Source organism: Passer domesticus, chromosome 3, assembly GCF_036417665.1.
Source record: "Passer domesticus isolate bPasDom1 chromosome 3, bPasDom1.hap1, whole genome shotgun sequence".
NCBI lineage: Eukaryota > Metazoa > Chordata > Aves > Passeriformes > Passeridae > Passer > Passer domesticus.
This window is the reverse complement of record NC_087476.1, coordinates 55,071,589-55,086,350: the sequence shown is the minus strand read 5'-3', so window position 1 is coordinate 55,086,350 and position 14,762 is coordinate 55,071,589. Positions and strand designations below refer to the sequence as shown.

The 14,762-nt window shown below is 36.9% G+C and overlaps 1 protein-coding gene across 25 annotated transcripts in view; it reads left to right on the top strand.

Moving 5' to 3' along the window:
* The window catches only part of EPB41L2 (erythrocyte membrane protein band 4.1 like 2), a 132,539-nt gene that overhangs the window by 100,792 nt on the left and 16,985 nt on the right, over positions 1-14,762 (top strand). For 12 of the 25 annotated variants that reach the window (XM_064413165.1, XM_064413173.1, XM_064413167.1 and 9 more), the window contains 7 exons: positions 715-933; positions 1,384-1,471; positions 2,713-2,865; positions 3,257-3,354; positions 7,713-7,885; positions 10,751-10,926; positions 12,461-13,111. In XM_064413165.1, coding sequence (XP_064269235.1) covers positions 715-933; positions 1,384-1,471; positions 2,713-2,865; positions 3,257-3,354; positions 7,713-7,885; positions 10,751-10,926; positions 12,461-13,111 — 1,558 coding nt within the window. The remainder of the gene's footprint in view (positions 1-714; positions 934-1,383; positions 1,472-2,712; positions 2,866-3,256; positions 3,355-7,712; positions 7,886-10,750; positions 10,927-12,460; positions 13,112-14,762) is intronic. The other 13 variants (XM_064413176.1, XM_064413177.1, XM_064413181.1 and 10 more) reach the window with 2 other exon arrangements.

Here is a 14,762-nt window from a genome sequence, read left to right as displayed (position 1 = left end):
AAATTTTCAGTGAGTTGGTTTTTCAATTGCATGTTCAACTCAAAAACATTTTTTGGTTATATCTTCAATCTAAGTTTCACTAGTAAGAATTTATTTCACTTACATTTTTAAAAAAATCTCTGCTAAGGTGAGCATGTTTGCTGATGTTTAACTTGGTAAATTTGGTGGAAGGCTGTATACAGTACCTGAAAGACTGAATTCTACTACAAACATGGTTTAAGAAATGTAATTATGGTTTCAGTGCTAGACTGGATTTCTCTTGTGCATTACATGGCATGATTAGCATGTGAACTGCAAGGGATATAAAAGTTGGAATTTCAAAGCCAAAGGGAAAATGTCAAAGAAATGCACAGCTTATATTTTTAAACCATAGATACCTACAGGCTACAATGCGAACTAAATGAGTTCCTAAGTCATCTTTTGTTTAAAACTAGATAGCTTTTTATTCATTTGTATTGGAAATCAGAATTCTTCCTGCTTTTCACATTTTTAATGAAAGTTATATTGACCCTTAAAAATCAAGTGAAATTTACTGTGTGGTAATAATGCTCAAATAATATAATGTCATTATTAATGCATTTGCTTACTTTAAAACATACTTACCCAGTTACATGCATCTTGATGAATTCTGCCATATTTCTCATTATCTGTCATAGGTAACCCTTTCTTTGTTCTTCTTTCTGTTTGGTTGTTTTTTTCTCCTTTGTCCTGCAGGTATTTCTTGTGCCTACAGCTTCGCCAGGATATTGTATCTGGCCGACTGCCATGTTCTTTTGTGACTCACGCCCTCCTTGGTTCATATACCCTGCAGGCTGAGCTGGGTGATCATGACCCAGAGGAGCACAGCAGTGATTATATCAGTGAATTCCAGTTTGCACCCAATCAGACTCAAGAAATGGAAGAGAAAGTGGCTGAGCTACACAAAACACACAGGTATGTCAGATTCAGTGGGATTAAAAGAAGTCATCATGCTTTGTCACATTTATGTCAATTCTCCCTTAGGAGTATGTGTAAATCTGCTGAGGTAAACTTACTGTTACTTTGGAAATAATTTCTTATGTAACTAAAAGCTCTTAGTTTGGTGTGTTTAGAAAGTTGAGTTTGAAAATAGTAGTTGCACTAAGGTCTTGTTAGAGAACTTTTGGAAAAAAGTTATTTTATATGAATTAGTTTAAGCAGCATGCATCTGTTTGAATGAGTGAAGGTGGAAATCTGTATTCAAGTAAAATAATACGCTGTGAAAGAACAATTTTCATGTAAAGCAAAAGTGCTCTTGATACCTTATAAACTGAGGTTTTTCTATCAGTCTGAATTCCAGGATTCCACTCAGTTTTGACACTCGTTTTTTTGCCAATAAACTCAAAGCTTGTTCAATGGTTTTAGGGGCTTGACTCCAGCACAGGCGGATTCCCAGTTCCTAGAAAATGCTAAGAGACTCTCCATGTATGGAGTGGATTTACATCATGCCAAGGTATTGGGGATTGGGTTTGTTTGGTTCTGTTTTAGGAGAGACATGCTAAGTACTAAAGAAAATACTATCTATATATAGATTATTTTTTAAAAGGCCATATGCTTAATTTTTAGCTGTAGGCCTTTATCTCTTGGTTATGATAATTACTCAGTTTACAACTCTAACATCAGTAGAATTTATATATAAGTTTATTTAGTGCATAGACATGTGCAACTTGGAAATAACATTTCACTCCTACGAGCAAATAAAAACATTTAAAATGTCATATTTTCTATGCCAAGGAGATGCGGGGCCAATAAAGTAAAGCCTAAAAGAATATGTAGTTGTTTTCATAGTACCATGAGAGTTAAAAACAATATGGGGGGGAGGATTTTGGTGCTTTTTCCACTTTCTGGGGTAGGTCAAATCAAATTTTAATTTCAAATGGGAATTTTTTTTTTTTTTTTTGTTAAAACCTCAGAAGACAAACTAATAACCTCCCACTCCCTGTCATAAATCCAGACTCTCAAATCATTAGGAAATTTAAAGTATTATAAGCATATCTGTCTTGCATTTAAAAAAGAAAATCAAGACTTTTAAATATTGGAGAAACATGGTTAAATTTTGTTTGTTAATTTTGCCAGTGAAGCAACTGCATAATGACTGTATTGGCATTTGATGTAGTTGATCAGTTGTTGGGGAGGACATGAGATTCCGCTGTCTTGTGTAGTGTATCAGTAAGTGATTAGTTTTGTAGCCTGTAAAACTTGCATCAAATGCTGTCAGTGAAAGAGAATGCTCAGAAACCTGTCCATTACCTCCTCTATCTTTGCTGGAATAGTACATGACCGTAAAAGATCACCTTGATCACCAGCTTGTTCAGACTGCCACTGACTGCTTTAAGTGGGACAGGCCTGGTTTTCATTTTTCTTTTTTTAATATTTGTTGAAATTATTGCTAGCACACACACTGGCCATACCTTTCCTGCTTGTAAGTTGTTAACTTAGTCCCTATTACCAGAATATTGAAGAATTTCCCAGAACTGTGGCATATGAATGCCAAAACCATTACTTGGAGTCCAAAGTCTTTCCTATAAAATGAATATACTTGGCTATTTCTGATTTAAGAATCTCATTGTTAGAGTCAGGTTTGAATATGAAACATGCCCCAGTTACAACATTCCCTCAAGGTATGTCAGCAATAATTACTTGTTTGGAATCTTTCTGAAGTGATTTTTATTGAAATTGTCTCACACCTGGTAGGATTCTGAAGGTGTGGATATCATGCTGGGTGTCTGTGCTAATGGCCTGCTGATTTACAAAGACAGACTCCGGATCAACCGCTTCGCTTGGCCAAAAATTCTGAAGATTTCCTACAAGCGAAGTAATTTCTACATCAAAGTCAGGCCAGCAGAAGTAAGTAGCACCTTTCAGTCTTGTTTCTTTTGTGAGATCATTTCTGTCCAGCAATAAGAAAACATCCTCATTTTTTCCACAGCTGTCCTTATATGCTTATGATATATTCAAACAGAACTTATGAATGTTTTTTCTGTTCAGATTCCAATGAGTCTATTAAACACCTGTCTTGATTAGTAAAGGCAAACCAAGAAGATCTATTTTATTTAAGTATAATTATTTTAAAAGGCTGGAAATTCTGATATTTTTCAAAAAAAATTTTTAAAAATCTTATGAAATCTTATGGCAGGAATATTACAGCTTGATACAGTAATGTAACTATCTGAACTCTACCTCTTAATTAATAGCCAGCTTAAGCAAATGGATTAATTTATTTGTGGATTCTTTCCAGCTGGAACAGTTTGAGAGCACTATTGGGTTCAAACTGCCAAACCATCGTGCTGCTAAAAGGTTATGGAAGGTTTGTGTGGAGCACCATACATTCTTCAGGTAAATGATAATTCTCTCCTTCCCCCACTTTGCAAGGTATACTCCTGTGTTTCTTTTAAAGGATGGAAGAAAGTAAAGATTTCTCCCTTCTTTGCCCCTTACAGTATCACCTCTTAGATAGAAGATACCCTGACAATAATTGACCCCAAATTACTAATTCCTAAAGTCTCAAGTACAATTAACTGCTTTATCAAAACTTTGAGAGAGCTAAGAGGATGGAACTAAACAAGTGGTCACGGAGCACTGGAGGTGTGCAAGAACTGTTAGGCCTCAGTCCTGTGCCATGTGCTCTGGAATTACCCTGCTTGAGCAGGGAGGTTGGTCCAGATGACCCACAGTGGTCCCTTCCAACCTGATACATTCTGTGATTTGTGGTAAGATTTCCTGAAAGGCTGACTTTTCAGAATGACCATCTAAAAAGCCCTTATACATCATCACAGAAGCTCTTAGAGCTTTACAGTAATCTTCATTCAATTAATTTCAACATTCTGCTGAGTGTAAATGCTTCTAGCTGAATTTTTCATTATTTATGAACTAGGTTGAGTTCACAGTCATTCTTCAAAAAAGCTTTAAACAGACTATTTGTTTATGTAATAATCTATAACATCCTCTGCATTTTTTTCTCCAACTGAGGAACACAGAATTCTGAATTGGTCATTGAAACTATCATCTATTTCTAAATGAGCACCTTAACAAGTGGCCAAGAGTTGTTCCTCTACTTCCTTCACTGAAAAGGATTTTGACATAGTTTGATTGTTATAACACACATTCCATGAGGGTGCCCCCTGCAGCCTAGGAGTCACAGATTTAGGTCGAATCTCCTATGAATTGGATAGGGATTGAATCTGAGTTTTTTCTTCAAGGTACCTAGGGTGTGTAATGGTAAGCTTTCTCCTTCAGTAGCCTGTTTTTAAAAAAAAACCAGTTGTGTTTTAAAGTAGATGCAATCCTGTTGCTGAGAATACTTGCTAGACAGAACTTCAGAGAACTTGGGGACCAGGAGGCCTAAGCAGATGATTACTGGAACTCTCTCACTGGATGGTTTTCAGTATTCAGATTTGCACTGATTGTAGCATGTTCTTGAATGCAAAGGCAGAACTTATGCTGAAATTGCTAAATCTCAGCATAAATCAGTCTCCAAACGCTTAATTTAGAAGCCCTTATTTTTAAATCCTGATCAGAGATTTTTTTTTCCATGTTGATAGAATTCATTCATTAACACAATCCAGCATTCTATTCTTTTTGAAAATTTGAAGTCTGCTTTGGCTGGTGGTGTCTATTACCACAAATAGCATGCAGTTCTGTCCACAGTGAAAAGTTTATTAATATTCTTCAAATAACTCATGCAGTGATTTTCTTTGCTGGTAAGATGTATTTCCTAGTTTTATAGTAATAAAATAGACCTGAATAAGGAAAAAGCAAATCTTACGAAAGTCAAAAATCCTAAACTGACAACTACCATTTGCAAGTCTGAAAGCTTTCAGGAGCATTAATAGCTATGAAATAACCTTACTATAGAAATACTGACATAATAAAAATAATTGGATTTTATTCCAATCAGAAGTGGCTTTACCTTACCAGGAATGACATTATAACAAGAATTATGTAACAAATACTTGAACCATTCTGTAAACCTATATACTCCACTGATGTCATCAGGGAGAAAATCCTCAGAACCTCTCATCCTGATTTAAAAACAGTAAAATAAAGCCAGCTCTATCTCCCTTCAAAGATAAACAGCAGAAAGCAATTGCTACAGTTCAAGAGACTGTAGCTCATCCAGAGCATGTGTAAAGCTTGTGTATGATGCCACAGTAAATTGTATACAGTTTAGATGCATATTTTTAGCTTCCAAATCTCTTAGCATGCCCTATATAACATGGTAAGATTCCTTGTGTTGTCTTACGTAATGTTTCAGTTCATCTCAAATAACCACATTAAGATCTGTTTTCTTATGATGTATAGGAAATTCACTAGTAAATGAAGTTATTTATAAAAATTGTAATGAACTGTATTGAAAATGACTACCAAAGGGCATTGTATTCACTTGTTATCAGCTCAAACTTAGAGGATTCCAGTAGCATTTTCAAAGAGCAGCAATCTACATAAAAAATGCAATCAAACCATGTATCTGCATAAAAAATTTGAGGTAAGCTTAGTTGGCAGCTCTGGATCTTAACCAGTGTCTGCAGAAATGTGCTTTTATTTCTGCTCTATGATATTTTATTTGATATTTTCATGATTTTTTCAGTGTCTCCTCAGAATGTCGTAAAGTGGTAAAAGCACAGTTTTCAGTTATTTATGTAATTAAACGTGTAATACAAAAATCCATTCAAATGCCCTTAATCAGGAAGTAATTAGTTCTCTTGTTTTTTCCACATTAAGAGATTAAAAGTTTATCTCAGCAGGGTGGAAGATAAAAATGGCAGTTAATACTGTAACCTTGCCAATAATGGAAAATCAAGAACTGAAGGAACCTTGGAAAAACCCTTTTAGCCTTCTTTGTCTTAGTACATAATGCACTTCCTTTTGGAAATATTGGGGAGAAGGACTGTCTTGAATTCCTTTTCTTTATAAATATTGAAACAAATTAAGATTTAGTGTCCTAGTAAACATCCCCTCTTACGGAAAAAGGGGGAAGGTGTTTTTAAGATTTAGGTTTACTTCTCATTTCCTACTCTGATTTGACTGATAAAAAATTAAATTAATTTATTCCCAAGTCTAGTCTGTTTTGCTCGTGAAGGCAATTGGTGAATGATGTCTCCCTGTCCTTATCTCACCCATAAGCTGCTTGTTACATTTATCTCTCTTTTGTCCAGCTGGGAAAGGAGAGTGTCTTTGGGGGGCCCTGTTAATCAGCCAGGGTCAGCTCACTGTTCTGTTTGCTAGGTATCTGAAAATTCTTCAGTTTTGCTGAAACACATTTAGAATGATTGTTGTAGTCTTCAGGACCTAGTACTGGATACTGCCTTAACATATATTGGATTGGATTCCGCTGACGCAAATATTTCTGTGCAAGTGCTCAGAAGAGGAGAACAAAGTCAGCAAGTTTGAACTCTTGCGTGCCCATCTGTGCCATTCTCAGTACAAATGGCATGTGAATTGCTGGTTCTGCTTCAAAGAAGTTGATGTTCAGTGAGCTGCTCATTCTTTGCAAATTCTCAAATCAAGAAGCTTTGTCTGCAATAATCTCATAGTTTTATACTGAGAGGAAGTAGGCCATGATGGGTGAACGTGTATTTGCAGCATTACATTGATCCAGGAAACAACTTCAAACACCTTTCCAGAGAAGTGGGGACTGGGAAGAGTTCTTGCAGTGATGACTGTTTGCCTTATCAGCAAGGATGGCAGTGGACCCTCAGTGTTGCAGCTGATGGTCAGATTTCAGAAACAAAGTACAAGCAATAGGGTTAGATGAGTATAAACTTGAAGTCCTCATACTGAAGGAAATTCAGGGATGTAGAAAGTACCTGTCTTCAAACTCATGTGATGGCGGTACAGAATCACAGAACCAACCTGGTTGGAAAAGACCTTGGAGATCATCAAGTCAAACCTGTGACCTAACATCACCTTATCAACTAAACCACTAAGTGCCACATCCAGTATTTCTTTAAACACCTCCAGGGACAGTGACACCACCAGCTCCCTGGGTACCCCATTCTGAACTTTCTGACAAGGACTCCAACACTTACGGTACAAACACACACAGCCAGCATTAACAGTACATGTAACCCTCTTTCTCACCCTTTTCACAATATAGTTCTTCACCCCACTCCTTATATCCAGCAAACATCAACCTATATAATTTTACTAATGGCATTGCAAAGAAACTAGAGTCTGAATGTAAACTGCTAAACTTGTTGCTGTTGGGTAACAACTCTCCAGTCTCCTCAATCTCTTTTCACTTGATACTCCCTTTTATACAGCTTTGAGATACTATTTCCTAATGTTAAGGAAGAGCAGCTGCTGTATTGGTACCTCGGAATATAGGAAAGGCAGTGGTAGTGGAATGTATAGCTTTTACTATAAGTAGAATTCTAAGGAGAGATCTGAGAGGTATTCTACATGACCTATAATAGCTTCAGCTTTCTACAAAAAATTAAAATTTAACCAAGATAGCACCAAAATAATGGAGTCCCAGATGCTTAGTCATACTGTGGAAGAATGTGATGGTTATCAGCATCACTTCAACTGCAAACAATAAATAACATGCATTGTTTGAAAGGTCTTTGAAGAGCTTACTTCAGCTTGTGCTCTTAGAGAGCACAAGCTGAAGTACAATAAGTAGGTTCAAATTGCCTCATTAAATACTTAAAATAAAGCCTTTAAAACTGACTTTCCTCATATTTCCCTTTCAGACTTCTATCACCAGAACAGCCTCCAAAAGCGAAGTTTCTGACCTTGGGTTCCAAGTTCCGCTACAGCGGCCGTACGCAGGCACAGACACGACAGGCCAGCAACCTCATAGACAGACCAGCTCCGTACTTCGAACGCACCTCCAGCAAACGTGTTTCCAGAAGCCTTGATGGAGGTACAAAATTCCAGTTATTTTTTCAGTGTTGTGATTACATTATGTGTTGTCACTCTGACCTGACCAACATTCGGAAATGCTAACATTAAGGATGGCCGGAAGGTCATTTGGCAGATTTATGAATTTCAATTTCTAAAGCCACTTTAGGTACTTGTCAGTGTAATGTTTAGGTGACCTAAACATTAAGTTCAGTCACTGCCTAAATGGCATGGCACTGCTGTGGATATATGGAGTTCATTATATTGGGTATGTAGCATCTGTACACACTACCCATACCTTTTTGAAGGCATAGGCACACACTACAAGCTCTTAATAAAATTGTTGGGTCTGTGGCATCTTTTGAAATGTGGGCTGGCCTGAGCTTCTCTAAACAGAAGAGGCTGAGCGACTTGTTTCTTAGAGTTTTCCATCATTTTGTTCAGTATATTGCTATCCTAGTATATTTATTCAGTACTTCAGTGTTTAGTTAAACATTTTTTTTTAAACATTTATTTTTACGTTCACTTTGAATAGCTAAAGGGTTTTTTTGTCATTACTGGTATTTGGTCTTTTTTAGCAGAAATACCTTCTGGTTTCCTTTACTGGAAACAGGCATCCTTTCCGAAGGCAGGTACAGCAGCACTGTGTGTGAGAGACGTAAAAGCATATGTCTTACTCAAAATCACTTGTGCAATAATGTGTAATAAAAAAAACTTCAGCAAAATAACATGAAGCTTAACTTAGATTTAGGCATCCACAACCTTACTGGAATAAAAGTGAACCATGACAGTGAGTTTAGATACAACTGAGCTGTCAACTTTATCTTTTTTTCTTAAAAAATCTTTTACTTAGAAAAGTTTTACTTCTGCAAATATTCATTCTCTGTACTACAACAAATGACTAAACTGTGACACTTGCTTGGGAAACCTACCAAGTCTTACATTCTAAGAACTGAAGTAAAAATATGAGGCAAAAGTCCTTGCACCAGTATAACATATGATGACTTCTTATGTCAACCCAAAAACCCATCACCACATCAGTGTTACTGAGCCTGGTTTGTTCCCCTTCTTCTTCTGGCTAGAAACAATTTGAATGCTTCACAACTCTCAACTGGTTTATAATGAAGCCTCTCTGGCATCCCTTGTGTATAATCTACAGAATACAGGCACACAGGCATGTGTATTCAGGCCCTAACTTTCACTCTTACAGAAGCATCAGGGTCAAAATTTTGAGCATGATAAAACATTGTTCTGAAAGCAGCTTTGCACAAAAGGATCTGGAGACTCCTGTGGAACATGTTGAACACAAGTCAACATGAGAATGCCAACGGTATCCTGGGCTATATTAGCAAAAGCGTAGCCGGCACATCAGAAGAAATTTTTGTTCCTCTCTATTCAGTACTTTCTGAGACTGTGCCTGAAATACTGTGTTCATCTTTGGGCTCCACAGTACTAGATGGCAGTGACATACTGCAAAGAGCCCAATAAGAAGCAGCAAGCTGACCAGAGGCCTGGGGGCCTGTGCTATATCAGAAGAAGCTGAGGGAGCTGTGGTCCTTCAGCTTTAAAAGGAGAAGGCTGCAATGAGGTATTGCTGTCCACAGCTGCTGACAGGGGACCTATAGAAAAAACAGAGCCATGTGTTTCTCAGAGGCACCTGGTGATAAGGCAGTGGGGTGTGCCTGCAAGTTGAGACACAGCAGATTTCAGTTACAAGTAACAAATTTTTGCTTATTTAAAAAGACTGTGGAGGTACATAAAACTCAACTGGACAAGCCCTTGAGCAGCTTAGTCTACTTTGACCTTCTCTGAGCAGGGGTTTGGACTAGCTGACTTCTGGATGTCCCTTCCAACCTAAGTTACTCTGAAACTGACTTGTGGAACCTGAGTGGTGTATAGCCAAGAAATGCTCTATTTGCCACCCATGAAGGGATCAGAAGATTAAGTTACAGAACTTACAGAGGCTCCCCAAAAGCCCTACATCCCAAATACCACATTTCCCATTAGCTTGGCTTGGCTTCTTAGCATCTTAAGGGAGTCTCTGGTGTGAAGCTTACGCTTTTTAAAAGAGGATTCCCCTCAAAGGTACTCAAGAAACATCTTCCTCTCAACTTTCTGCACCTCAGCTTTGTAAAGCCAAGGCATGTGGAGGTATTACAGAATATTACTAAATGAATTAAGTTTGTATCAAAGTATTATTTATTAAAACTCCTTCATTTAATGAATTCTCTTCTATTTCATTACTATTATTTTGATCAAGCCAGTCATCATGATTTTAAAAAAGAGCCATCCTGCTCATGAGTCCTGGTAGGCCAAGTCAAATAAGAGGAAGATAATTTAAGTCCTTTCACTCTCTTGTGCTTTGACTGTATTCAAGTATACTTCCTTAGTATTTACCCCTCCATTTTTCACAAGCATATTGGGAGGAAAGTTCTTACTTCCACTGAGCTGTTTGGGCTGTTTTGCTAAGATTACAGTGAAAAATACTGTGACAGTTATATGCATAGCTATTTCTAGATTGCATTGAAGTAGTCCTCTCAAATAGTGAATTTCCACAAAATACTCATATTTCTCTCTTTTTTTTAATGGTGATTTATACACTTAAAAGAGCAATACCTTCAATTTCTCTTCCAAGACTAATCAAGAAGTTGATAAATACTTGTCTGATACCATGAGGGTCTTTTCCATACATAATAAATGCAAGTTTTATGATGGAGTGATTTTGTAAAGCCAAGAAGCTGAAAAATACTGTATCACCCACAGTGTATCAATACTAGCCTGTATTGATCATTGCTGATATAATCATAAAGTGTTTTTCCTAAGAAGATGTAAAACCAAAATGTTTGAGCTTATCCAAATTAGCCAAAATTATTTTGTTCTATAATAGCTCCCATGGGTATTTCAGACCAAAGTCTTGTGAGAGACTTCTCTGCTACTGGAGGGCAGGCTGCTGGAGATAAAATCATTGATCTTGAAGCTGCTGGTCAGGCCAACTTAAAAGGCAGAGAAGAAGATGAAAGTCCACTCAAAACTCCACAACTAGAATTGACTCAGGATGGAAAGGTATGTCTGACTTTCACACGAAAATTATTTATTCATGTGAATGTGTGCATCCATGTGAGGTTATTTAGTGTCTATCAGTTGTGAGTATCATATAGAACACTCTATTAAAATATTAAAGGAAAATTGTCAAGTGCTTTCTGTGTGTTTAACTTAGTGTAAGCATATGTAAGCAAAAGACAATACAAACTTCTAAATGGCACTGACCTAGAGTTTCTTTTATTGCTGGAAATCTAATTTAAATGTTCAATAAGCTTGCATGAGTTCTTGAAAAAATGTTTCAAAGGGTAAATCATGTTTTATTCACTTCCTTAGTTTGTTTAGACTTGAATAAAAATGTTAATATACCATGGTTGTGTACACTTTGCAAAGTTGGGTATATTATGATTCAGTTTAATTACCATAGGTAACAATTTTGTTTTAGTAGCCATTGCTGAACTATTGCATCCTTTAAAAACTTGTATGTTGACTAAGGTATAGATTTCTGTGAAAGGTTAAGTACTGTGATCTGTTCCTGTTGCAAATGTTTGCTTGTCTTGTTTGTTTGAGCTACTGGGGGAATAGGTAAAAAAAAATAATATTCAGTATGATTTGATGTCAAAGTTCCCTCCCAAAGTGCCAGGTAAAATCTGCTGCTCTTTCTCTCTTGGAGATCATTTCTATTTCAGCAATTCTCTGGAACTTAGTTTAATATTTAAAGAGTAATTTTGTCCTTAAACATTTTTGCAAGTTAGCTACCCATTTTATTCTTGGTGAGACTGCTGAGTTTCTCTGTGCAGTTCATGTGTTCCCACTGCATTCAAGTGTAGGAAGAGAACAAGTACCACAGCTGCATTTTTTTGTTTGCTGGCAACTTGAAATAATTTTGAAATAGATGACAAAAAAGGCACACACTGTTTCTTTATGGGAGAAAAGTGGTAAAATAAATAATGATGTTTTGCCTTTGGGCTTGGTAAAATGATGATTCTCCCTTGTTTTCAAAGTGGTGTAACTTTAAATATTTTAACCAAAACAGTGCTGGAGGGGAAGGCAGTATTTCAGAAGGTTGTTCCAGGAAGCTGTTCAGTACAGTTTCGTTACACATGCTTATTCTGTGAACAGCTTTTCCTCTTTCCCCTAATGCAGATGCTTCTTTTCCTTTCTGGTTCTCTTTAAGTCTTAGAGAAAACAGTTATAAACCCAAGAAGTGCCAGCTTGTCTTTCGTACACTGCACTGTCCTCTGACCTTTCTGCCAAAGCTCTGAATGTCTGTCTGCTTCCATCTGTTTTAATTGACTACTACAGTTCAAAAGTGCACAGTTCTTTACAGCCTGAGAACAAAACATTTGTAATGGGTTCCTTTCATAATCCACAGAAGTAAACAAGTTGGCTGCTTGTAAAACACAGTGGGATTTTTATTTTTATTTCTATTGCGTTAGTAAAGCTATCCCTTCTTCTTAGTAAATGTTTTCACTAACTAATAATTTCTCTTTTTTCCCCTCTTCATGTGCCTTCAAACTTGCATTTTTGTTGTGCTTTCATTTTCCACTGTGCACAGAATTTTTTTCTTCAGCTCACTCATGTACACCCGTCATCACTGCCCATCCATTCTGTGTCATCCCATCTCACAAACTTGTCACTTGTCCCCGAGATCGACATGCTTTCAGATATTTCAGAAGAAGATCCCTTTGAAGAGCCCTTCCTTACCATTCCAGACATTTCAGAGTGCAATTCCATGGAACAAACATCAGATCATAATAGAACCAGAACAGCTTCACCAATTAATACCTTTGATACCTCTATGAGACCCCTAGCTAGTCGAGGCTCCCCTGCTGTTGAGGGAAGAATCCTTGCAAATGACTACAAAAGCACCGAGTTGTGCGTCTCATTCAGCTTCTTCAGATGCCTTTCTTTTAGTTTCCGTTCGCTGCTTGATGAGGATGGCTATATTACTTTACCTAGCCTTCCTGATGTTTGCATTTCTTTCCTCCCACCTGGCCTTCAGCACTATATTCCTATTACCTCTCCTTCCTTCATCCCCTCTTTTCTCCTTGTCTTTGTCCTGCTTCTGTCTGCTTTCCAGTCTATTCCTTTTTCACTCACATTTTCCCTTCCTCTCGCTCTGTCCCTCTGCTACCTGGAGCCTAAGGTGACTTCCTTTAGTAGCTCTAATGGCAATGACCTGAATGACAAAGCAGAGGAAGAGGAGGTGTGTAATTTTGCTGCTTAAATGTTGACACTTGCACATTGCATTTATGCTTGTTCTCAAGAGGCTTGCTCAGTTTTGCACACTTCCTGGTTTAGAGGTGTGTCTGTGTACATGCCTGTAAATACATATATAAATACACAAATGCACATGTGTATATCTGTATCTTTTTAGCATTTCTCATTTGTGAAAAATTGCCATTGTGGGGTTTTTAGTCAATAGATAGTTTGTGGTTTTTCTGCCTGATTTCCTACAGCATGCATAATCTCATGAAATTCCACGGATACTGACCTGCAGGTGGACTTGCATTGTAATTCAAAACGTTAAAGAGCACATAAAACTGAATACTGAAAGTGTGCTATGTAACAATAGAGATGTTATTTGATACTATTTGCAAGTTCTATTTGCACTGTCAATTGCTTTTAAAATGCCTGTCTCCCGCATGCATTGACTGGAATGCACATCTCTGAAGTTCTGTTTAGATCTGAAAAATGAAGTTCCTAAAAGCTGAATTCAGAAAACCACAGATACTTTAAAATCAGTGTTTTGATTTCAGATGTTTCGGCTCTACAAGGATGTGTGCAAAGCTGAGTCTGTCCGAGGCACTTTTTCTTTTTTACATGCTTTGATTAATCTCTAGCAGCAGTTGAGACGATTTCATTCATTAGCTGGGATTGCAGGTTATGTCAGACTGTATCACTGAAATCTGAGCATTCTTTGGAATACACTGCTAAAATGTACAGAAGCCTCAGTCACACCAGCATGTTGCTCTGATCATCTGGAGTGGCTGACAAACTGCCTCCTTTCCTTATGTCTGCTGCACATGTTACAGCAATACCACTAGAAAAAGGTCTTCTATTTTGATCCTGAAAGAAAATATTAAACCAATTATTACAGAATCAAAATGGAGGAGGATCTGTTTAATGTTTCATTTAACAAAGTCTTCTAAACCGATGTACATATTAAGGACTTGCTAAATTTCACACAATGCCATTATAATACCTGACTAAGTATAAAATTATGAAAAACATATGACTTTAAGATTTTCTCCATTTTTCCATAGCCTAATCCAATCAATAATTTTTAGTATAGTTACAGAAGATGCAACCTCAGATAAGTCAGAAAATAATAAAAATGTTACACGTACCACATCATTCACACAGAATCCAAAATGCAACAGTATGAGCAGTAAATCCATCTTCAAATTTATGGATTTGCACAGTGTTGACTTGTAAATGCATCTTTTCCTAAGATTACCAGTTGATATTTGTGCTTTTGGAAAGATAACTGGGAAGTGGTTCACTTTTTAAAGAATGCTGTTCCTTAAGGCATTCAGAATAATTGGAGATGAGATATGAAGATTAGCTACAGAAAATTATCAACACAATGAATTGCAGTTTAAGAACAAATATATTCACTTAAAAAGGGGTATATGTGTGTGTGTGCAAATAATTCATCCCAAGACAACAATGTTCCTAAAATTTAAGACAGTTTGTAAATACAGTGTTTAAGTATTTGACTTGAACCCTAAACTTTTTTCCCAAAAGAACTCCTGGGTTAGATACCATTTTCCCATCAATTTGTTAGAGAATTTGAGTCACCTACCATAGAAATTATGCATATCATTTTTGTTTGTTACTCATTCTTAAATTTT